The 25578-nt window shown below is 35.4% G+C and overlaps 2 protein-coding genes across 4 annotated transcripts in view; one reads left to right on the top strand and one right to left on the bottom strand.

Moving 5' to 3' along the window:
* Positions 1 to 11133, bottom strand: part of LOC114031480 (parkin coregulated gene protein homolog) — a 623375-nt gene extending 612242 nt beyond the window's left edge. For all 3 annotated transcript variants that reach the window (XM_027846566.1, XM_027846568.1, XM_027846567.1), the window contains exon 1: positions 10805 to 11133. In XM_027846566.1, the coding sequence (XP_027702367.1) occupies positions 10805 to 10960 (156 nt within the window). In that variant the 5' untranslated portion in view covers positions 10961 to 11133. The remainder of the gene's footprint in view (positions 1 to 10804) is intronic.
* Positions 11134 to 11588: 455 nt separating this feature from the next.
* Positions 11589 to 25578, top strand: part of LOC114031409 (E3 ubiquitin-protein ligase parkin-like) — a 1828862-nt gene continuing 1814872 nt past the window's right edge. Inside the window, exon 1 of the mRNA XM_027846472.1 lies at positions 11589 to 11652. Within this exon, the coding sequence (XP_027702273.1) occupies positions 11646 to 11652 (7 nt within the window). The 5' untranslated portion in view covers positions 11589 to 11645. The remainder of the gene's footprint in view (positions 11653 to 25578) is intronic.

Below are 25578 nucleotides of genomic sequence, written 5' to 3'. Positions count from 1 at the left end.
GCATACAGATACACATATACATATTTTTTTCTTTGACTTGAAAATATGATCTCATTGGTGCAAGAAATTCCTAGTAAGGATATTCACTCCATCAGTACAGATCAGCAACCTATCTACAACTTACAAAGTGTGTCTTGGGGGACGCTGAAAAGTTAAGTAATTTGCTTATGATAAAGAGGCAGGAGAGTCAGAGGTGGGAGTTATCTGTACTATTAACTCTTGACTTCCATTCACTGCCTTTCGTAAAAGATATGTGCATGTATATGTACATGTGTGTATACACATGTGTGTACACACAGGTATACACATGTATGCACACATGTACATATACATAAGCAATAGTCTTGGGAATACAAAAACACAAAGATACACAATACCCATTTATGGGGACAGAAAGACAAGAAGAAATTTGTAGTCCTTTGTTTATTTTTATTCTTAAGAATTTAATGCTTTGTTCCCTTCCACCTCCCACTAAGATACTTGGAAATATCATATGTTTTAATAAGACCTGGAATGGGAATTGGAATAGAAAGCCACCTATTTCATAAGCTTTAATTAATCAATAATAAAGAATTAATTGGCAATTGATATGTAAAATGGCATCTCCTATTTAGCATAATTTATCGAAATAAAGTGCTTTTAAAATTCAAAATGTCCATTTTTCAGAGATACATTTAACAACACTAGGGTAAAAGTACAAAGATGAGAAGAGTAAAGCAGTCTACCAATAATGAAATATACCATACTTAAGAGAAAATGCATATGAGATAAAAATATTTTGCATAAAGACAATTATCTCCTCTTCCTAAAGCAGAAACATGCAATTAGTGATCTAGTAAAGGCTGCCAGTTACTTTTTTTCAGTCTATCCTCCTTAACAGCCTTTGACACTGTTGACTGCCTCTTCTTCCTCCTTGAAAGTCATTTTGCTTTTGATTTCTATGACCCTATACTATCCCATTTATCCTCTTATCTCCTTTGATGTCATTTCTTTTTCTTCTCCATCTTTTCCCCCCAAGTGTATTATCATTTTAATTTAACAAATATTGAGAGCCTATTTTATGCAAAGCGCTTCAATACAATGACAAAAATAAGATGGTTCCTGCTCTCAAAAAATTTACATTCTACTACCACAAGAGTTCTTAACCTGGGGTATACAGGACACATATTTTAGTAGTTTGTGAAATTGGATGGGAAAAAAAATCACATCTTCATTTTTGCTAATCTTTGGTGGTTTCCTTTGTAATCTTATATCTTTTATTTTATGCATTTAAAAACATTATTCTGAGAACAGGTCTACAGCCTTTCCCATACCAGAGAATGACGCATAAAAGGTTAAGCACCCTTATGCTAGGGTAATATAAGCACATAAAATAGTGAATACAAAGTAATTCAAGGAGGGAGAGAACTATATTAACTGGGAGGGAGACTGGAATCAGGACTGAACTTTGGAGGAAAAAAGTCTGAGGAGTTGAGAAGGGATTTCATTCTAGATGTGGAAAAGAGTCATGTCTGAAGGGAAATAGGAAATAAAGCTGGAAAAGAAGATTGGATCCAGGGTTTGGCGGGTGTTAAATGTAAGGCTGACAAATTTTCCTTTGCACTAGAGTTAATAATGAACCAGTGTATATGAGAAGGAGAGTGCAGGAAATCCTTTGGTCACTGTGTGCATAATAGATCTCTGAGGAAGAATGGCCTAGGCTTCTCTCTTGATTCTTTTCTTCTTTCCAAACATCCCTCAATGTTCTCACCCTCAGCTTTAAAGAGTATCTCCATCTGGATGATTTCTTAAATTCTGGCCTCTTCCAAGCTCTATTAAACTGTCTACTGGACATTTTCACCTGGATATTTCATTGGTATCTCAAATTTAGCATGTTTAAAACTAAAGTCTTCATTATCCTCCTCAATTCTCCAGCCCTATCCAAGACAATTCTCCCAATGACTTTCATATTTATGTGAATAAACAGTACCACCACCCTCCTAGACAACCAAGATTGAAATTTCAGATTAATCTTTTATTTTACTTCTTTGTCTTTCATACTTAATCATTTACCATATCCTGCCATTTGTTACTTCACAATCTCTTTCATTCAATCTACCCTTTTCTTTCCATTTTCTACCTTCACACTATCTTAAGCTATTATTAACCTCATGCCTAGTTTATTACAATATCCTTTTCAGTAGACTGCTTGCCTCCAATGTCTCTTACCTCCATTACATTCTGCATACCTCTACCAGATAACTCTCCTAAAATAATATATTAATATCACTCCCTTGCTAAATAAATGTACATACACATATGTATATATGTATGTATATGTGGGTATATGTGCATCTCACCCTGTATATATACATATATACACACACACATATATACATATAAATACATGTGTATTATACATATATACATATGTATGTATAACAAAACTTCAATGGCTCCCCACAGCCAAAATAAAGTAAAAACCTATAATCACAGGAATAAGAGCTTCAAAGGCCCTTAAACGTCATGTAGCCCAATCCTTTTATTTTATTAATGAAGAAACTGAGGCTCAATAAGGTAGAAAAACTTGCCCAAGATTCACACAGGTAGTAAGTATCAGAGCATATTAAAATTGGAGTCTTCTGACTTCAAATACTGTGCTCTTTCTGCTACTTGCATAACATAAATAACTTGCTTTTTTTCGCTTATCTTTCACTATTCTACAACTAGAGTCAAGCCAAATTGTACAACTCACAATTCCCAGTAAGTGGCTTGTTCTTTTCTAACCCCACCTCCACATACACTTGAAATGCCCTCCATTGTCAACTTTGCCTGTACCTATCTTAATCATCCTTCAAGGTCTAGTTTAAATGTCATTTTTTTTCATGAAACTGCATCCCTGTTCACTCCAGCCAGAAAAGATCTCTTTTCAGAACTCCTGAAACAATTATCAGATATATATGTATATATACATACACATATATACACATACATATATATATATACACATATACATATGTGCATACACACACACACACATATATATATACATATATATATATATATACCTTGTTACCCTGTGCCCCCACCTGTCCCCCTCCTCTGTAGGTGAGTAGTTTTTTAGTTCACCTTTCAGTAGATAAGCTAATTCAGTTTAGGTAGAAATGCTTCTCCTGAAAGTATCAGAGAGATAAACCATTTACTGTTTGACTCAGTAATGAAAATCTATGAAGGTTTAAAATATTGTTCCAACATACTATTGGGTCAGACAACAATTTGTATGACTTTGGGCCTAAAGACCTTTGTTAAAATCATTTTTTAAATTCTTTTTTTTTTTTAATGTAGTTAATTCAGATCTCAATTCAGCTGCCTAGGAGACGTTCAGAAAATGCTTTTAGCCAAAGTAAACGATAACAATCTAGCAATTTACTCCATTTTGAAAAGTAACAACACTGACCTTTGACTTGGAAAAGAAAACATCATTAAATATAGCCTAGTTTTTCTGTACATTCAAAACAAGCCTTCTAGCAGTTGTAAGTGGGCAATGGGAGCAAAGCATTCATTTGCACTCTAAATTTTTCATGTAGAAAAGAATTTATAAAATGCTAAAACTGACAATCTCATCATTTTATAAATAATTTAAAAATTGTAAATATCTTTAATATTAGAGAACCAGAAATCAATCTATTTGTTTACTCTTTCTAATTTGGGTAAGAGAAAATGGAAAGGCAGTATGGTATAATGGGGTGGAGAGACAGCCTTTGAATCAGGATGATGTAGGATCAGTTCTCACCTCTAACACACATTGGCTAAGCATAGGAGGCAGCTAGGTGGTATAGTGGATAGATCACTGAACCTGGAGTCAGAAAGACCTCAGGTCAAATGTGGCCTCAGTCACTTATTAGCTTTATGACCCAGGCAAGTCACTTAATCCTGTTTGTTTTAATCCTCTGGAGAAGGAAATTGCAAATCATTCCAGTATCTTTGTCAAGGAAACTCCCTGGACAGTATGGTTCATGGGGTCAGCGTCGGACATGACTGAACCACAAAACCTTAAACAAACCATTTAACAACTCAGTGCCCTAGGCAACTCTAAAAATTTAAGTATTGGAAGAGATGCACAGATCTCAATGGCAAGAAGAAGCTTCCTCACCAGGAGTCTCCCATACCAATGAAGGCCAAAAAAGTGGGGAGAAGGAGAATAAGTCACATTTTTAAAAACTGAAATTCAGTTACATTTGTAGAATAGAAAAAGGTAAGAATATGACTATTGGTAAATATAAACTGAATAACCCATGGCACAGTGGGAAGAATACTGCATATAGCATCATAGAACCTGGATTCACACCTTGGTTTTGCCACTTGTCACATGTATAGTCTGTTTAAATTCTCTTTCTAAAACTGAATTTTTTAGATTCTCTATTTCTTGTTTTGTTAATCTACTGAATTTTTTTGTACAGATTCATCCATGTAATTTAATTTCACATAATTGGGCAGATTGACTTCTCATTCATCTTTTATTACCTCTCCATTACTTATGAATTTCTCCTCATTTTTAATTTTGGTAATTTGGTAATTTGTTAGCTCTTGAGTATAAATAGTTTTAATCATATTAAAGGAAAGTCATTTTATTCCTAAATTACTATCATGTTAAAATAAATGAGGGATGCACTCTTCTTAATTTAATCACTTAATGGTTTAATTCTTTTTAATTTTAAGATATTTAATTTTGTTTATATGCCCAATTATTTCTCTTCAATTTTGGTTATCTCTTCTTTGCTTTTCAAAATCACTACTTTTATACTTGTTCTGGGATTACAATTTTGTTAACCAGTTTGTTGACCTAGGTGTTGACCTCATTTAGTCTTGAAACATGTTATTCAGCCTTTTTGTTACATCATGTGTTTTCAGTGATTCGTATGCTACTGATAAAGTTTCTGAAAGCTTTGGGCATGGTATCTTTAAAAAAGGAATTTTCTTATTACTTTCAGTGATGTATCACTTAATTTATAGCAGCTGCTTATTTACTGGACTGGCCAACTTGGCCAGATCATCATGTACCTCAGGTCACCCCTCTCTAGGATTTTGATTCTTAGCTCTGCCAGCCCTAAAACCCAATTGTCCTTTTAATTGTTATTTATGAAGCTCAGAAACAGTGATATATGATTATCAAATGATTGTTTTATGCAGCATATTTCATTAGTTTTTTTTTTAGTTGGAGGTATCAATAAATAGAGTAGGTAGCCACTGTCTAACATTACTTAACATTAAGGTTATGGAATTAATAAAGGTTTAAAATTGGAGCAGACCTTACACATTATTTAGTTCAACAATCCCATTTTACATATTAGAAAATGGAGATGTTAACAGAGATGTTAAGTTGACTCTGATACTAGATTATAAGAAGTAGAGGATATTATTGGAATAGTCTAAATAAAGAAAACCTAGACTGAGATCCCAGAAAGAAATGCATCCAGTAATCTAATATACAACAAATCTTAAGACATTAATGGTCTCCTAAAAGAATAGCTGGCAAGACTAGAAAAACAAAGTCCAGGAAAAATTAACAAAAATACATAGAATAATAAATTTCAAGTGGATAAAAAACCCAAATACAGAAAATCTTAGCATAAAAATTTAGAGAACAGAAGCTTACATCTATTACAGTTAAGGATTCAGTAAAAATTCATAACCAGGCAAGGACAAAAGAAATCATAAAAAGATAAAATACAATCTTGATTAAATAAAACCAAAAGTGTTTTAACACAAAATCAAAGTGATTATTATCAGGAGAAAAGACACATATTTGGAAAATATTTGCATTTAATGCCTTTGATAAAAATACTGTATCCAAAATATATATTTTAATTGACTGAAAAACCAAAGATAAAGGCTATTCCCTAATAAACATATGGTCAAAGAATATTAACAAACTTTTAAAAAAGAGAAATTATTTTTTTCTTGTTACATGCATTTATTTTATATAGAAAGCTGCACCCATTATATACCTTAGAGTGATTAACACCATGTACATGGTAAATTATTTTATGTTGATTCTTGGCAAAATCCTGGTCCATTCCTCAACTATTTTTCCTGATTATTACTGCCATGAAACCAAAAAGGAACAACCCTATCTGAATGGGATTTTGTAGAATTGAGTGGGAAAGTATTTTGAGTCTTACAGTCTATTATTCTAAGTGTGAGGTTTAAAAAAAGCTACTGTAATAGTTAATAATATGGGCCTAGAAACTTAAAAAAAAGGAGTTAACAGCAGGAGCTTGTTTCTAGACAACAGTAAAGATGCTTCAAAGTATCATTTTAGTTTTTAAATTACAGAATATTGGGTTTCAAGGAATAACGTGGCTTAAGATATGCCAAAGATGCTTATGATTACTTGGGAGATGATTATTCGATATTAAATCTTCCTTATATCAAAGCAAATTATGTTTACTGTCTAGTATTTCAGAATTATCTTCTATATTTATCTACATTAGGCCAGTAAGACTTAGTCTTTGGCCACACTGATGAGAGGGGAAAAAAAAACTGAAAGAAACTTCTCTACACAGTGTGATTAGCCAAAATAGAGAGAAAGAGAGAAGCTCTAATGCCAATCTATGGAGCCTGTCAACAGCAGATTGACTTGCTTTTTCTCTAAGTATTGCCAAATATTTTACAAGCAACTTGTTTTAAAGGTTAGAGCACAAAGTACAGCACCATACATAACTGCTGATCTCAGCACAGATAGAAGAACCCATTTTAGCTTCATTTAAAAAGAGAAATTCAATTGATCAATAGTCACATGGACATAATATTAAAAATCAAAAATAGAGGAATGCAAATTATAATAACCCTAACATGTTACCTTGGCCTTATTGGTGAAAAAATTTAAAAGGACGGAAAAATATTGGTAGAATGACTTTTAAGAAGTTGTTGTTTTAGTCATGTCCAATGCTTCATGACTCCATTTGAGGTTTTCTTGGGCAGAGATGCTGGAGTGGTTTGTTATTTCCTCCTCCAGCTCATTTCATAAAGGAGGAAACTGAGGCAAATAGGATTAAGGGATTTGACCAGAGTCACACAGCTAGTAGGTATCTGTGGCCTGATTTGAATTGAGGTCTTCCTTACTCCAGGTCTGGCACTCTACCCACTGTGCCACCTAACTGCTACTTTTAAGACGTCAATAATGCTAATTCAGTGTTAGAGATGTGAATTAGCTTGACCATTCTGGAAAACAATTTAAGATAATATGTGAAAAGTTACTAAATTATTCAGACCTTTTGACCCATAGATTGTAATACTGTAACTAGGCCACAAGGAGTCTGGCACCTAGAAAAAGATGTAGGGGTACAAAAATGTCTTTAGCAGTTCTTATGAATATAAAAAACTGAAAACAAAATATTATATTAATACAAGGGAATATACCCCATAAGGTATGATAAATATAAAGAATTCAGAAAAAATCAGAAGAGTTGTAGAAAGTGATAGTGAATTAGAGCCAAGAAATATATATGTATATACATAGGTATTTATATTTTTATGTGTGTGTGTATATATATATATACATATAAAATAACTTCAACAATGTTGTCAACAAGTCACTATTGAGAGGCACTAAAATTTCAGTTGAATAAATGGTTTATGCCAATATCATCAAAGTTAAAGAATATTTACCCTCTTTCTGTTAACAGATCAGTAAACACAATTTTTCAGGGAATTTATTATACACCGGGTTTGTTATTACTACTTGAAAAATATATCTAGCATTAAAACAAAATATATTATTTTTTGAAACTCATCTGTGTATAATTCAAATCAGAAAAAGTGATAAAAGTGAGAATATATTTCAGTCTAAACAATTTAAACAAATTCTCAGTACCAAAAGTATGAAAAAGCCAATTTCCTCCAAAAGTAAAGATACCATTCCTTAAAAAATATAAGTGAAATAAAATAGTTCTCATAATAAGGAGGTCAAAAGGAACCAGAAATCTTACTCAATCAACATGTAATCTCCCTGCCAAGTGGAGGAACATAGCAACACATATTTAGGTTACAAGTTCATTTACAAACTATTATGGAGGAGGAAGATAGAAGTATTATAAGTAATCTCATTAAGTGGTGAAAACAATTGAGGAGAAAATTAATCTCTGGAGAGCATTTCCTAGGATTCACCTAAACTAGATCATCTTGACAACAACTGCATTTAGTATCAGACAATAGCAAATAGTTGCAAATGAAAGAAATCTTCTGGAATTTTTATGGTTTTATTTTCACTGATGATGATAGTGGAACCCCAAAGTTTGAACTTTTACCCCAGAATTCATTGATATTCCATGTAAGAAAATAACATTGGCACTGATGAGGATGAAGGTGGAATTGTGCTCGAACCTAACCAAAAATATATAATGGAAACAACAATTTTTAAATCCCTCAGGCATCAAATTGGGAGATTTGCCAAAGAAAAGCTTTTTTTTTTCCTAGTAGGAAAGTATGATAGAGCAGAAATCAGTGACCACTAACACATACACTTGCCTTTGACTCTCTATAAAATCTTTCTGAGACTTGTTTATGTAAGCATGGAGAATAGTTTTGATGAAAACAGAATTGATATAATAGAATTTTGATTTTCTACAGTAAGTCCTATATATATGTGGCTATACAATGTCATAGAAGAAACATTTTTTCACAGTTTAATCAAGGCCATGAGAGCAGGTTCTTAACTCTATGAGGTAAAGTAAATTTGCAAAGTCAAATAAGAGTAAGACTTTTTCTTATTTTTTTTCCACTTCTCTGTTCCCTCACCTAATTACAATTCTCAAAGATTCCACAACATAGGTATGTGAGCGGAGTTAACAAATGATGTCTTGTGTTCTTACCAATCACTATCTTAGTTTCCCTGGGAAGGGAAGACATTAGGAAAACATCACTGACATGTCAAGAGTTAAGATATTTCCTATACATAAAAGAGAAGCTGGGAAGTTATTTTTCTTTCTCCTTGCTCTCCCTGAATATTGATCTGACACCATTTTCATTCATCTAGAAAGGAAATGGAGACTTATCATAAGACTAGAACCTTGCTGTATCCTGCAGTATCTACCTGAGACTAACTGCTATTCCAGGGTATCTATACATATGCCATAGTGATATGTAGTGGCTTAGGTGGAAAGAAGAAAAAATATGAAATCATCTATTTTATTTACATGGCATATTTTTCCTCCCATCCCTACTTTCAGGCAAATATTACAGAATAATGGATTAAAGGCATATCATTTGAGTTTAAGACATTGCATCGTCTTACTCAAAGTATAATAAAGAGTTTCGAAGAAGCCATGGGGATATTTGCTGTTCAGGAACAACTAAAAAGTTTCGTGGAAGTTAAGAAATTATAAGAATTATATGGATTTACTATTTAAATAATTTATATTTATATTATGTATGTATGGTATATTTGTATATAACATATATAACATATATGTATGGTATATTTGTATATATCTGAAATGTATTGCTTTCAACAACTGTGACTTTACTAGGCCACAGACTCTTTAGGTGAGGTTATGCTAAATAACAAAAGGTCTAAGTATATTGGAAAATATAGGTTGGTATTATTAATTATGCCTTTTTAATGAGCATAAAATAATTGCATTAAAGAGAAGAATAAAAAATGTTTTATACAGTCATAAAATTCAAGTAAACAAGAAAAATAAATTATCTTCTTAATTGGAACAAATTCTGAACTGTATGTTGGTGATATATGAGAATCCTTTGGCTTTAAGTTTAACTTTTGCTTGAACTATAACAAAAAGAATAAGGTTTTTGTAAACAGAAATGTTTTGTTTTCTCAAACTCCAAGAAACACATACACACACACATTCTGAATGAGACACTATGTATAACATCATAATAGTCTTGTCCAAAAGGTAGCCATTTCATAGACTTATTGTGTGAGTATGGTATACATAGATACACATAAATATATGGGTTTAATGTGACATTAGAGGAAAGATATTCCAATATAACTACTCAGATTCTACCAGTTTAAGTTATACAACTTCGAAAGCTGTTTTAGTTACTTAATGTTCAATTCCCAATTATTTGGCAAATTTAGTTTGTTATACTAAATTCAAAACCATTTATCAAAGAAAAGTATAATTTATTAATTAAACTTATGTAAAGAAGTCATACATGTACTTTGTTTTATTACATTCCCTTCCTACCATATTCTCCCTTTTTTGCTCTTAATATTATTTTATTTCTAAAGAGGACAAACATAGTATTATAAATTACATTTTGATTACACCAATAGGCAGACTTAAATTTGATTAACGCTAGTTGGAAGGTCAGATTTTAGGAGACTTTGGAGGGGGCTGGGCTTTTAAAGGTGTATTAGGAAATAATTGTTGAAATATCTTGTACTTCAGTGAAACATCATATTTAATGGAGAAAAAGGTTTAGACAGTCTAAAATGTTCTGTTTTTAGTATTATTTTATCAGTTGAATGAATTTATGTCGATTTGACAGTTTTACAAGAGATTCACGTAAAACTCATAATTCATGAAGTGAAAGACCTTGAATTTGGGGTCGGGTTGGGGCAGGGAAAGGAAATCTTTCTGAGGCCAGCAGCAGCTGGAGGATGTTGAGAGGCCTGGAAACTATCAGTTGAGATCTCTGGAGGGTGCTTATAAATCAAAACGTTATTTTTATTGTTAAATCATCGCAGGATGATGGGCACAAAACCTTCCCGGATAACGACAGTCTGTCCACCTGTATCTTCGTGTACCCTGCCTGATTCGGAGTGAGTGCATTGAATTGAGGAGATATCACTTACGACTGAATTTTTCATCATGGCTTTGACAGTGAAGCCGTCAGAAACCAGGGAGTGCGGCTGGTGCACCGGGAATGGCTGTTGCGGCTGTAGTTTGGTCCTCTTCATCATCTTCTCTGGACTTTTATTTAGGTTCAGGGTCTCTTTTTCTGCCACCATCTTCCTAGGAAATGTCTTGTTCCCACATCCAGTGCTTTACGAATGACTGGGAGGTGGAGGGGAAGGAGGGAGGGACACAGCCGGAGTGGGGTTATGGAGAGTAAAAACGGCACTGTTATGGTAATAAATTAAACCCTCCAGGTCCTGCCCGGGTTTGCGCCTAGTTCCAGCTGTTTGGCAGCTCCAAGGTGAAGAAGGAGTTTGGGGGAGGGGAGGAGCAGAAAGGGGGCAGGACCGTATTCTGCAGCAGCAACAGGCTTCCAAAGGGGCTCAGCGAGGTTGCTAGGCAACGTATCAACATGGCTGCGGAACAATCTCCCAGTGACGTAGACATTTGAGGCCAGGAGGTGGCGAAAGGCCTCGGGGCGGGGGCGGGGCGAGGACGGGCGGATTAGAAAATGAGCAGCAGTTTCCGCACTACACCTCCCAGAAGGCCTCAGGGAGGTGTGTGGAGATCTGCGCGTGCGCATTACCTCCTTCTTCACCCCCCCCTCCCCCCGCATCTTCAGGGGGCGGGGTAGGGAAAGGTGGGAGCAAGGGCGGGGACAAGAGGGAGGAGGGATCTGAGGGCTTTAAAGCTGGAAACGCTGGTTGTGAGAGGCAAGCGCGGGGCCTCGGGGCAGGCCTCTGTGCGAATGTTAAGCTCCCTTCGCCTGTGCTTAGAGCCACCACCTGCCCTGTGACCATGATAGGTATGTGGGTGTCCTCCAGGTACAGCTGCTTTCCGCCGCCTCTTCCCTCCCCCGCCATGTGCTGGTTGTTTTCGCAGGTGTGAGACCCTGCTGGTTACTGTCAAGGACTGTCTGGGTCACCTGGTGAGGTGAGGGGTGATCTGAGTGTCCCGGAGTCATGCATCTGTCTGTGGAGGCCAGAACATGAGATTTATTCTGGCCTCTGGCTTCCTTGATTCCCCCCCCCCCCCCAACTGAGGGCCAGAGTGTCCCCTTCCCCCGACCCCCCCCGCAGAGAGGCGGGTGGCGAGCCCGCCCACCCTTCCTTTCCCCAATGGGTTGTGTGAGACGACTGCTCTCCTCCCCCAAATAGGAGACCATCCAAAAGACGTCACCTTAAATTTACCCCTCCCCCCGCAAGCCCTGCAAACCTTCAAAGTTGTTGAGGTTTTGGAAGGTCAAAGGCGCCACTGGTTTTTTCATGCTCATGTTTCCTCTCCATCACTTGTCTAGTTTATCTGCCCTTCTCATGCTTGATCTCCTCCCCGCTCCCACCCTCCCCCCCTTATTCTGTCTGCAAGCAACATTTAACTATCCCGGGGAGACCCCCTGAAGCTGGAAACGAAAGTGACATGCAGTGATGTCAGCTGTGATGTCAAAGGTTGTTCCAACGTGATTTTTAAATTTCTTAAAGTCCTTGACTTGTTTTACTTAAGGCCCTATTTGAGGGGGTGTTTTGAAGTCTGGGACAAAATGAGAGATCATCTCTCTTGATATGTTGTGATAGACGGAAATGGAAAACAGCTTTTAAAAAAAAAGACTTAAAGTTTGAGGTTTTCTTAGTATTGTTAAGCAAAATAGCGAGCAGGTTTGTTCTGTTTTTTTTATCCCTATAAATTTGCCCCTAAAAATTAATGGAAAAAAACATGCTTAGGACCATCTTTATGGAAATGTCAATGACTTGTCACAGCCCATGTTCAGGGTTTTATGGAATTAAATTATGGGGATTATTGTTGGCACAATGAGTATTACTGATACAGTATCTTTAATTGTTGCAAGTGAATATTTGGAGCCAGCTCCATCCATAAATGTTCAGAAAACATATTACTGTGTTTATTTTTAGAGAAGCAGTCACTTCTTAAACATTTTAATTTTGTTATAAAATTAATGATACAATGTAAAAAATATTCTTACTGTCGCTGAAGAAATAAATCTATGAGTATCATATTACTTGGCTATGCAGAAATAGGCTTATGTTGAGTTTTGAGATTCTGATGATACCATTGGTAGTCCTTTCCTTACCCCTTCTAGCTTGGTACTGCTTTCAGTCAATGACCCCAATTAATGTTTGAAAAGTATTAATAATAGTACACATTTATATGACTCTTTAGAGTTTACACAATACTTTCCCCACTACTACCCTGGGAGCTAGATAGTTTTAATATGAATATCCTGTTTTATAAAGAACCAGAAAGATAAAGTGACTCCCATGGTCTTGAAGCTAACAGTAGAAGTGGCATTAGAAACCAGGTCTCTTAACTCCAAGTGCAGCATGTAATTGTCACAAACTAGATAAGTTCCTGTTTACACAGACCACTCAGGCAACATGCAAACCTTCACAAAGACAAAAACAAAATCTAGAGAATAAACATTTACAATAAACTTTACATAGGGAACAAGTCAAGAGGGAGAAAAGAAACACCTGTGCACTGATTAGGAAAGTTTGGAATGCTTGGTCTAATGTACTTTGGATGGTTTCTGAATTTGGTCATGGATTGCCATACATTTTTGTGCCTTTTAATTAGTAACCTTTCCACTGTACTCCAATACTTTATATTTCAGTGGATGTGATCATGGCCTCATGACCACTAGGGCATATGACCTGGTAAATTGTAACAGTCCAAAAGGATACTGAATATGGCCCCAGTGAAGGGCTGTTTACCTGTATTCTGGGGATCATCCTAAGTCAGAAGGTTAGCCATAGAGGCTAAGAGTAAATCATGGCTCAGTAGGAAAAAATGTTGGATTTGAAGTCAGAGAATCTGAGTTTGAATCATAGCTCTGCTACTTACAATCGGGTAAGTCATTTAAGTCACCTGAGTATCAATTTCCTGTTATGTAAAATTAGAGGAGTTGGGCTGGAATGTCTCTGAGGTCCCCTGCAGCTCTTCATCTATTATCCTATGCAATCGAGATTTGAAATATGACTCATAGAGGGGTTGTGATAAGCATCAATGGAAGGAGGACTACATCGACAAAATTTCAGTACCTTGAAGTATTAAAATAAGGAAAATCAACAGATTTGAAAATAGCCATGTATGTTTGTATACATAGATATAAGATATATATGTATGTTTTAAATAATTATATATATAATTATTTTAAAATTATTATAGCCGGCTTCAATCTAAGGGCTTCATTTATCCACAGATTATCAACTAAGAAGTGATTATATTTAAAAAAAAAAAAACAACAGTAGATGGAGAAAACACATCCTATAGTATTTTGGTGATTTGGGAAAACAAAAAAGAAAATACTGTAGTCAATGCTTTGATTAGATGATGTTGTGACCCTCACCAATAGCTGATGCAGATGCCTCAGAATAGAACTCTTTAGAAGTTTATTTTTTAACATAACAATGAAAAATACATGATTAAACATTGGAAAAGAGGAAACATGTCATAGAAAGTGATAGAATTAGGAGTCATGAGACCCGAGTTGAAATCTTGGGCTCCACAGATACTAGTTATATAACCTTGGGCAAATTATTTAATTTTTCTGAATTAAGGGTCCTCATCTGTAAAATGTCCGTGTTACTTGTATGATCAGTCTCTTGGGATTTTTGTGGGAAAAGCACTTTGCAACCTTCCTACGAATTATTTTAAATGCCATATATAAAAAAGCCAAGAGGGCTTTTGATAGAATGTGGACCACAGACTTAAAAGATGTATAAATTTTAATATATGTGTGTATTTTTCTGTTATTATAAGAAAAATCATACTGTGATTTTACTGTTATTAGGTCATTACACTGAAGAACTTAATCTAAGCCTTAAAAGTTCTTTTAGGAGTTCAAAAATTACTTGTATTTTTTGAATCGGTAAATCAATTCTGTATGTTTTTTACATTTTAATTGCAATACTTATTCTCATGAAAATAGATTGTACTTTTTAGTCAAGTTATCTTTTTAAAAGTAGAGCATTTAGAACAATGTTTTACTCGATAATTAAATCTAAAATGAGTTCATGTAATTTTGAGGTGGCATAGTTGAAAGTGAACTAAATCCTTTCCTATTTTCTGCTTATTGAAAATTTTGGATTTTGATAGTTTATGTAGGACTGAGATACTAAGTCCAGTAGAGAAGTTTGTGCATTTGTGATTAAATGCTTAGAGCCAGAAAAAGCACTGTGGCCTTCACCTAATGCAAATCAAGGACTTAGTCAAGAAGATTGTTGACATTTAGTATGGATACTTGGAGCTCTGCCAATGGCAATTATACAGGGGACTTGGACCCTTTCATGACTATGCCACTGTATACCCTCTTTAAAAAATTTTCCAGTAATGTCTTTGAAAAATACTAATATATTGTAGTTGATAATACTAAAATATTATGCTGTGTGCATGTTAAATAGTACTGTACTTACATACATCACAAAATTATCGTGTAGGAAGAGACTGTAAGATATCATTTAGTTTATGCCCTGGGCTTTTAGGAAAGATGGCATTGAAACTATCATAGTTGGAAAAGAACCTCATTTCAGAAAGAATGGGTTTTAAAGTTGAGTAACATCACAACAAAGATAACCCCGACCCGCATCTCTTTTTCACATCTAATATAAATGCTCAATGCTTCAGTTTAAACATTTTTTCTTCTTTGTCCTCAACAGAGACAAAATTGCTGACCATCTTCTCTGTAATAACTCTTTTCACATTGCTTTTCTTAAAATATAGCACTTTTATACTTAAAAGATGTGCTTCAGCCTTTTATTAGCTAAGCCAAGTTATTTTAGCCCTATCCCTCAAAAACCTTATTTTCTAATGTGTTCCTTATGTATCTTATTTGAGTTTTTTTTATTTATCCCATGTCTAGAAAACACCTAGACACTTAAAGAACATTTTTAAAAATCTATTAGAATCTTGAAAAAATGACATGTCTTAAGGTGGCATGAAAAAAAGGAAGCATAGGGGAGGATTAAATTAAAACAGGCAGGGTATCCTATTAGTTGGCATCCTAGAAAGAGGAATGCCCTTGGTACCCAGATAAATTTGGGCAAAATTACGTTTTCCTTTGTTCTATAGAATAATGTCTTATTTCTGACCATGCTAGTGACAGCCTTGTAAGCTAACAGGCAAGAAGGATCAGAGGTGGGGAACCTGTGGCCTCAAGACCACATGTGGCCTTCTAGGTTCTTGGGTGCAGCCCTTTGACTGAGTCCAAGTTTTATAGAACAAATCCTTTTATTAAGGAGATTTGTTCTGTGAAGTTTGGATTCATTTAAAGAGTTGCATTTGAGGACCTAGAGGGCCACATGTCGCCACATGATGCTGCAGGTTCCCCACCCCTACAAGCTTTTTCAATTGGATTGATATTAGAGCAAAATGGGATGAGGAAGAACACTCTCTCTTCTGATCTCAACTTTAAGCCCAAGATACAAACTTCTGATATACCCATTTCATTAGTGGAATGCTGTTATTGCTCTGAACTGCGTTCTCAGAACCCAGGTTTGCTTTTCTGAGACAGTTTTCTGGTCTAGTCTCCAGTCTGTTTGAAATGCAGTCACAGTTCTCCCTTGGGCTGTGATTGATGTTTTAAATACTCTGACCTATCCATGTTACAAAAACAAAATTTTTACTGAAGTCGGTGAGAAATTGTGCTTTGGTGAGAAGTATGGGATCAAATTTGAAGAGATGCTTAAAAAAATAAAGCAGGGCAGAAAAACTTGAAGAAAAAAATGACTCAGAAAAATGAAATTGTTTAGATAATAAATCTCTCCTACCTGCAGTAGAAAGTATTTTCTTACACATTTCTATCAGCAAGGGCTTCAATGTAGTTTTTAATTTTTAAAAAATTATCTGACTTCAGGCATGGAGACATTCTTTGTTGTATATATATTAAGCTATACTTTGCTTAAATATTTGAATGAAATATGTGTGTATGTTTTATATTGATAGTTAAAACAAATTCCAGAAATTTACATACTTATTTGTAAGGAGAGAAAAAATATTTATTTCCCCAATTATTTTCAAGTTGGCTTTTTTTTTTTCATCTCAAAATGGCAGGAGTATTAATCCTACAAATTAGCATCTAGTAGTTGAGTGAATATCTATCTGGTGTTTGCTATACGACATAAAAAATATATCGGCATACCCTCTATATCTGTCATTACTCATAGTTTAGGATTTAGAAAATCATATTGAAAATGGTGCGCAATTGCACCACAAAATAAGTTATGATGACCTTTTGTGTGGAAGGTCTTATCCAAATGTAGCACAGTTGTGTCCTCGGGCTCAATTCTATTGATGGCAATAAATGGCCTGGTAGCTAAAATGGTAACCTACTGCTCTTTGTAATTTTAGACTTTTTTCCTAAGGATTTTTGAAATCCTTTTAAGTTTACACTTTTATGAGACTTGATAGCTGTCTTGCTTTGAGGGAGCTAGAAGGCATAGTGGATAAATGGCTGGATGAACTTGGGATCAGAAATCAGGAAGACCTGAGTTCAAATACAGCCTCAGATACTTTGGGCAAGTTTTCTCAGCCTCAGTTTCCCTGTCTCTAAAATGAGAAAAATAATAGTACCTACCTGCTAGGGTTGTTGTGAGGATCAAATAAGATAATATAAATAAAGTGTTTTGTAAACTTTAATGTATAAATCATATTATATAAACCATATAAATACTAGCTATAATAATTATTATTATTAATGATTAAAAACATAGTGTCAGTCTCTGGGTTGAAATCTATTTTTTGTCATGGTATGCTAAAGCTGTGTCTGCCTTTTCAAATCTTCTTTCAAAGATACAAAAATTTTTTTTCCTGATTTTGAAATGTTTCCTACTTGTGAGAAGAAAACCTATGAAAATAGTTTGATAACTTTTTAAATATTTTGGCCAGTGAAATTGTTTTTTACCTTCTGATTCTTTAGTCTTTGTGACTCAGTTCTTAATCAGAGCTGCCATTTTAATTTGAATTTAACAAATACTTTTTATGTTTGTAGTATAGACAGCTTACCTATGTCTAAAATTTTAACTGTTGAAACTGAGACTTATCTGATAGTCACTTGATTTATGCTGTAGTTTGTCATGACATATGCTTTATTTCACCTTATAGGATAGGATGTTTTAAAGGGTCAAGGTAAATGAGTAATGTGACTACTATAATATTAAATATTTTTATTATTTCTTTATACTATTACTATGTTAAATCATAACCTTTTTAATTTTATAGGTATTTTGCCTCTGTGGGATAGTCCATGTATTTGATAAACATAGATAACAGAACACTATGCTACGTACTGAAGGGAAGGAGATACAAACATATTTAAGACATAGCAATCCTCAAGGAGCTTGATCACTCACAAATATTATGGTAGTAGACTTAATATTCTAGGTAACTAATTAGATAATGTGAGTGGTGAGGGAAAAGTTAGAGAATACAAAGAGTTCTTCATGAGTGACTAAAAAATATCAATACCTCCGACAGAACTAGGCAAATCAGAAGGATGACTCCATTTTGAGGGGGAAAAAAGGAATAAATACAGTTATCCCTTCCACATTGCAACTTTTCCCATCAGTGGTTTTGATGTATCACGGGTCAACATAAAAAATTAAATAGAATTTTTTGGGAGTTTTGTGGAAGCTGCAGACTATACATGAAGGCCATCAGATGACACAGAAAAAGTTTAGAAACTCAGTAATACATGAAAATATGTATAGTATTATATAATAACCCAGATTTTACAATAAGGTGCTGTAAAGACCCCATAAAAGAAAAAGAAAAATTCAGAGTTCTTCGCTGGTATGAAGGGAGGACCAAAAATTTTATGCATATTTTCCAGATCATGAGAGTGCTGCACCTATAGTCCCTCTGCCCCTAAGCCCTGCAATGTGGAAGGGATAACTGTACATATGTGGTTCTACTGTATAACAGGCAATCACTGGATATCTGAGTGTCTATATCAATAACAATTTTAGGGATTATGAGGGAGGATTATATACATATATACACATACACACATACATACATGCATATGTGTGTGTTTCTACTCTCAAGGAGCTTACAATCTAGTCAGCTAACATATTGTGACATTCTAGGAGGTGTTGTGAGTAATGGCTGTCATCTTTATTAGTCATGAACCTAGGCATGTAAAACATGAGTGGCAATCAAGCATTCAGACATTGCTGGCCACAACTAGAACCCATCACTATCAATCTCCAAAATAACAGGTTTATAGGAGTTCAGCACAGGATGCAAGATACTAGCTATCGCCATCTCACCAACACATTGAGAAAGAAGAGAAAAAAACTCTTGACTGAAAAAACACTGACTAATCAAGCAGGTCACTATTTTCTCAATTTCCTTGCACTGCAGCTCATTCTTTTCAACTCTCTCATTCTTGGCTTTGTCTGTCAGTTGTATGATTAGTCCTCACCTCAGATATACTTGCCCTTAAAGTTTTGGTATGTAACACAATGCTGCCACATAAAAATGACTAATAATGAAAGGCAGTAGATCGTAAAAGTCAAGTGAATAGTACATACTCTTAAGAGCTATAGGTTCAGAGGAGAGGAGGGATACTGGGATGGGGGTAGTTTCAGAAATCTTCCCAGAGAACCCTGAATATGACCCCTTCCTGTTTCCCAGGGGAGCTAGGGCACCCTTTCACACTAAATAGCTCCAGTCTGGGGCTTCTAGCCAAGCTCAGTGCTAGGGGAAACTGGCCTCTCGAGAGTTTGTGCACCCTCTTTCTATTGTCCTTGGCTCTTTATGCCCCCATTCTAGAACGTTGGAAAAAGTCATATAAATTTTCTTGTGCTGGGAGCTGGGGATACAAGTAAGAAAGAATCCCTGCCCTCAAGGAACTTACAATATGGCAGGGAACAACAACACACAAAAGGAAGCTCAGAAGGGAGAAGGTAGGAAGTGTAGTACCCAGTGCAGGCACAAATGATAATGGAGTTGAAACCAAGTAGTTCAGTGGGTAAGAATGATTAGATTAGATATACAACAGCTATTTATTTCTTCCACACCAAAGAAACACTTAGAATATGAACGACTTATAGTTGTACATAGATGGAGATTTTAAACATGAAATAATAATCCACAATTCCTATTTTCCTAGGAGGCTGATAGTTAAAACACACATAGTGGGGTTGTTGAATAGGTTTTTCACCTTCACCTCAGTTCTGCATTGCCTGAACAAATTCCTCAAAATTCACATCTTTCAACAGTTTAAGCCAGGGCTTGAATTCATTCTTCTGTCAGTGTTCATCTCTGAGGAGGGAGTAATTGCTAAAAATTCTTTCTGCTGCCAGTCAGCTCCTGCTGTTGACCTATAGGAGCAGCTGACCTCTCAAATTCATGAGTTTGTCTCCAAGACTAGAATGCCCTTTTCAGGATTGCTGTTTGGTCACCTATGCTCAGGAAAAAAATACAAAGCAGAAAATGAATCCCAGGGCCAGAAAACTAAGCTCAGACTCACTGAGGCAAAACATGCCTACTGCCATGTGTGAGCAATCATCATAGCTGGTCAGGGAGAACAAGAGCCTCTATTCTCCTTTCTTTTACAGGAAGACCTATTTTGGAGAAAGGTAAAATAGAAAGAGTAAAATTTCTCTCCATTTAAATTTTATTGAGTGGAAAGCTCATCTTGGCTCAGTAGCCTTTTTTTTTTTTTGAGACACACCCCTACCCCTGTTGCTGTCACAAGAACCAAGGATTTATTGGATCACCCCAAAGCAGAAAGTTATTCAGTGCTGAGACCGAGCACATGTGGACTTCCAGAAAGGGCCCAGTTTCATACTTGTTGCAATGGTTGTACTTTAGCCAGAGTAGACTAGGGGAGGACGGCCTTGAGTACCCATATTACACAGATGAGAAAATGGCAAGGGAGAATGAGTGACTTCTGCTGTATCACATTGGGCATGTTAAATGTTAGGATCTGAATTGGGCTGTTCGGACTGCAGTGCCAGTGTATTTTGTACAATACCACACTACTGATGTTATAACTTTTATTAAAAGTAGAAAGCATTAGTGAGCTTGAGGGTAGATCTGTTGTGGGAGAAAATTCTTACTTCTCTGTTCTTAGCAATGCAAGGATCTAAGACAGCTCCAAAAGACTCATGACAGAAAATGCTATTCACATCCAGAAAAAGAACTATGGAGTCTGAATGCAGATCGGAGCATATTATTTGCTCCCTCTCTTTTTTTGTTTCTTCTTTTTTGTGATTTCTCCCATTGGTTCTAATTCTTCTTTACAACATGGCTAATGTGAAAATAGGTTTAATATGAATGTATATGTAGAGCTTATATCAAATTGCACGCTGTCTTGAGGTAGAGGGAGGGCAGAAAATTTGGAACTCAAAATCTTACGGAAGTGAATGTTGAAAACTAAAAATATTTTTAAAAATTCTTGAGAAAGAAAAACTTGCTTGCAAATGCTAAGGACCTTGTATAGTCATTAAAAGATTACTAAAAGGGTCAGCTAGGTGGCACAGTGGATAGAGCACCCGCCCTGGAGTTAGGAGGACCTGAGTTCAAATGCAGCCTTAGACACAACACTTGCTAGCAGTGTGACTCTGAGCAAGTCACTTAACCCCAATTGCCTCACCAAAAAAAAAAAAAAAAAGATTACTAAAATAAAAGAAGCAGTCTGGTATTGCGCAAAGAGCACTGGAGTTTCAATCATGGCTCTTCCTTTTACTAGGGAAAGTCAGTTTGTCTGGAAGTGCTATGTACATGTAGCTACTTCCTCAATTCCCATTCCCATTGGTGGGCCAGTTTACAAGGGAGTCACTGACTGCTACTCACATAGCTCTAGGGTTGTTTCTAGTATTGCTGATCATAAGTCTCCATCAGTGTGTTTCTCCTTGATTAAAAACGAGTAGCCTCAATTAGGTTTGAGCAAGGGCAGTTTATTAAGATGGTACAACAAAAATAGTTAAAAAAACAAAACAAAACAAAACATTACCCCTCCCCTCCCTAAACTAGAGACACATTCTGCTTTTGCCAAACTGGAACCACAATAGTAGTGAGGTACATATTGAGAGAACATATGTGGCCAAGGAACTGCCTCCAAACAAATTGTCTCTGAGAGTCCTTTTTACCTTTCACAATGTCCTCACCAAGTTTTCCTCAGGTACAGTTTCTGCTAGGTCCTAAGTGTCTGCCTTTCTAGAGTTCATGGCCAGACTGACTTTCTTCAAGGGTCCCACTCTCAAAAGTCAACACTTTCCCCATTTAACTGTTTCTTCACGTGTCTGTAGGCACTTTCTCTGTCATTGGTGTCATTGACCACTGCTACTCCGGTGACCATTGTTACTGGCTCTTACGATATTTGCTACCAACTCCATTTGCCAGTGGGACCTCTGATAGGACCCCTTGATATACTGAATTTACCCTATTGCATGGGTCCTCCCCTTTTTAGTATACTCATTTACCTAAGATCAAGAAAGAATAGATACAAAAGAAACTGAGGTGCCTTATGCAGAAGGATATGAAGCCAACAGTGGAGGAATGTGTCCAAATGTCCTTCCTCTTTCCTCCCAAACAGTTGTTAACAGTTGTCCTATATAACGAAACACCAGGAAGAAAAAGAGACTGACAGGCAGGTGGCTTCTTTTGTGTGCACACTCAGCTCCCACTCAGTACCTGTACATGCAGAAGCCATGAATTGTTAGTTACACGTTTTTTATATATGTTCTCTCAGCTTGAGTTCAGTTTCTCCTGTACTGTGCATGTACTTTTGGGAAAATATGGTATGGATTTTCGCAGGAATATCTTGTACCAACTTTTCTTGCTCTACCATCTTAATATATAGCTTTTTCTAATTACTGTTTAAGATTAGCTGGCTAAAATAATTCTCAGCTGATAATATTGGGAGGAAGCACACCAATGGAGGGTTGAAACCAATGACATTAAAGAATCATCCCGGTTCTTAAGGGATTAGGTACCCTTAGAACTCAGAGAGGGAGATGCAGCCTTGCTACAAGAGCTGATATTCCTCTGTGAGGACAGGAATCTGACTAAGGATTCTTAGAGCTTCTATGAGCTACAACAGAAAAATGAATTTTGAATAATAATAATTACTCATATTTGCATAGTACTTTAAGGTTTGCAAAGTACTTTACAAATATAATTTCTTTTGATCTTCACAACTCTGGGAGGTAGGTACTATTATTAACCCTATTTTGCAGATGAGGAAACTGAGGCAAACAGAGGTCTAATGCCTTGCCCAGGATCACACAGCTAGTGTCTGAAGCAGAATTTGAACCTGGGTCTTCCTGACTCTTAAGTGCAGTGCCCTCTGTACATCAGCACCTAGCAGCCTTATAATATGTTTTATGGATTTTTTGCATTTATATTCTAATTGTTATTTTAACTATTTGTGTAAATAACTTATTTCATTTACTAAGTATTTTATTCATTTTAGTGTCAGTATCACAAAATATGAGAAATACAAAAAGTATCGCCATAGTATTACATTTGCTATTGTTTCTTTTGAGGATTAGTTAAAAGTGGAAAAATTTGTCAGACAAAACTTAAATTCCAAGGTAGTTGTCCTAGGTGGCAAAAGAGCAAGGGTTAGACCTAGTTTTTTAATCTGCAAAGTGAGCATAATTGTAATAATTAGCCTACTTTGTATCTTGTTCTGTACTCCCCATTTGGTTGGCACTTAAATCCTAATCGTGCTAACAGACTGCAAGGGATGATACTGAGTTGTGAGGATAAAATGAAATAGTATTTGTATAGTGCAGGTGCTGCACAGCCTGTGGCCCATAGGCCGCTTACATTTTTCCTCTACGTTTTTCACAGGCCTCTGGGAATCCTTTGATGTGCCTGTAGGCTGCAGGTTGGGCAAGTGCTTCAAGGGCTATATAAATGCTAGCTGCTGCTGCTATTGTCATTGTTATCATGGTTTTGAATAGTTAAACATTGCCCATGTCATTTGTAAGTAAAAATGAATCAGTTTTATATTTGGAAAATTATGCCACTTTTGAGTAAGCTCAAATAAAGTTATAGTTATTGTCGAGAGAAAGAAAATTTTTTTTAAAAGACAGTATTATATAGCTTTACTTGTAGTCACTGAAGGATTTCAGAGTTGAATTTATTGAAGAGAATTTAATTTAGATGTATGACAAACATGCCAACATAATAGACACAGTATCATCCCTTGCAGCCTGTTAGTACGATTAGGATTTAAGTGCCAACCAAATGAGATATAAAATAGGCTAATGCAGAAATTGACTGGTAAGAAAAGACCAACTCAGTTCTTCCTGTGGAAAAAAATGATGAAAGTAAATATAGCAAAATCTTATTAATTCAGATTCAGCTACTCTGAAATTAGTGACAATTTTAAACTTGTGTAATGAAACTTAGCTTTTCACTGCCTACTGTAGGGTTTGGGGAGAGAGTTGAAGGAACAGCACATTGATATCTAACTGTCTGCTTAATATATTTGGGAGAAAACATAATTCTTCAAGGTTTGTATTTTTGTTAAAATACATTTTTAATGATATAATTTGTTTTTACGATATCTACATTCCCCACTGTATCACTCTCCCTTCTCCCTCCAAGGAGCAATCCCTTAAAATAATGTACAAAGAGGCAAAAACTAAAAACATTTATTAACCAACATATCAAACAAGTATTAGTGTTCTACACCTTTGGTATAAAGTCTTCTCTTTTCGTTGTGGCAAAGCTTGATCTATATAATTTCATGACATTTAATTTATTTGTTCTTTTGATTTATATTGTTAAAGTCATAGTGTAATTGTTTTCCTTAATCTTCCATTAATTTCCATTAATTTCTTCCAATAAATTTCCATTAATTTAGATGTTTCTCTGTATTCATCATACTCACCATTTCTTACAGCACTTTCCTGTGCAATTATTTCTTTATCCATTCTTTACTTAAGGATGAGCTTTTAACTTGTTTCTAGTTCTTTGCTACCACAAAAACTCCTGCTATAAATTTTTTGGTGTATGTAGGGCCTTTCTGTCATAGACAGCTTTGGGAATATATGTCTGTCAAGGAATGTTTAAGTGAGAGGGTAGGGACGTTTTAGTCACTCTGTTTGCATAATTCTGAATTCCTCTACAGAATGTTTGAACCATTTCACAGCCCTTCCCCCAATGTATTACTTTACTAGTTTTTCTACAAGTTCTTTAACATTGATTATTTCCATCTTTTTTTTAATCTTTGACAGTTTGCTATGTTTGAGGTAACGCCTCAGCTTTGTTTTGATTTGCATTTCTCTTATTATTTGTGATTTCCATATGAAACATTTTCATATGATTGTTAACAGTTTGTAGTTCTTTTGAGCACTCTATATATCTTTTGACAATTTACCTATTGATAAATGGCTTTTGGTCCTATATTTGTTACTTGTTTTTCTGGATAGTAGGACCTTATCAGCGATACTTGATGTAAAGATTGTTTATTCAGTCAGTTGTTTCCTTTCTTATCCTAGTTGCTTACTTAACCTCCTTGGCCCCTAGTTTCCTCAACTGTAAAATGGGTTTTTACTAGATGACCTCTGAAGTCACTTCTTTTGTTCTAGAACTGTGATTCTGTGTTCTGTTGTATCATTTGGAATTGCCTCTATACCTTGTTTCTTTAAGAGCTCATTTCATAGCTGTAGTTGTAAAAAGGCATATATATGTGTGTGTATATATATATATAAACTATATGTCAATATAGATATACACACAACTATATGTATGTGTA

This window comes from Vombatus ursinus, unplaced genomic scaffold (assembly GCF_900497805.2).
Source record: "Vombatus ursinus unplaced genomic scaffold, bare-nosed wombat genome assembly UNPS02015175.1, whole genome shotgun sequence".
Classification (NCBI taxonomy): domain Eukaryota; kingdom Metazoa; phylum Chordata; class Mammalia; order Diprotodontia; family Vombatidae; genus Vombatus; species Vombatus ursinus.
This window is presented reverse-complemented; position numbering and strand designations above follow the sequence as displayed.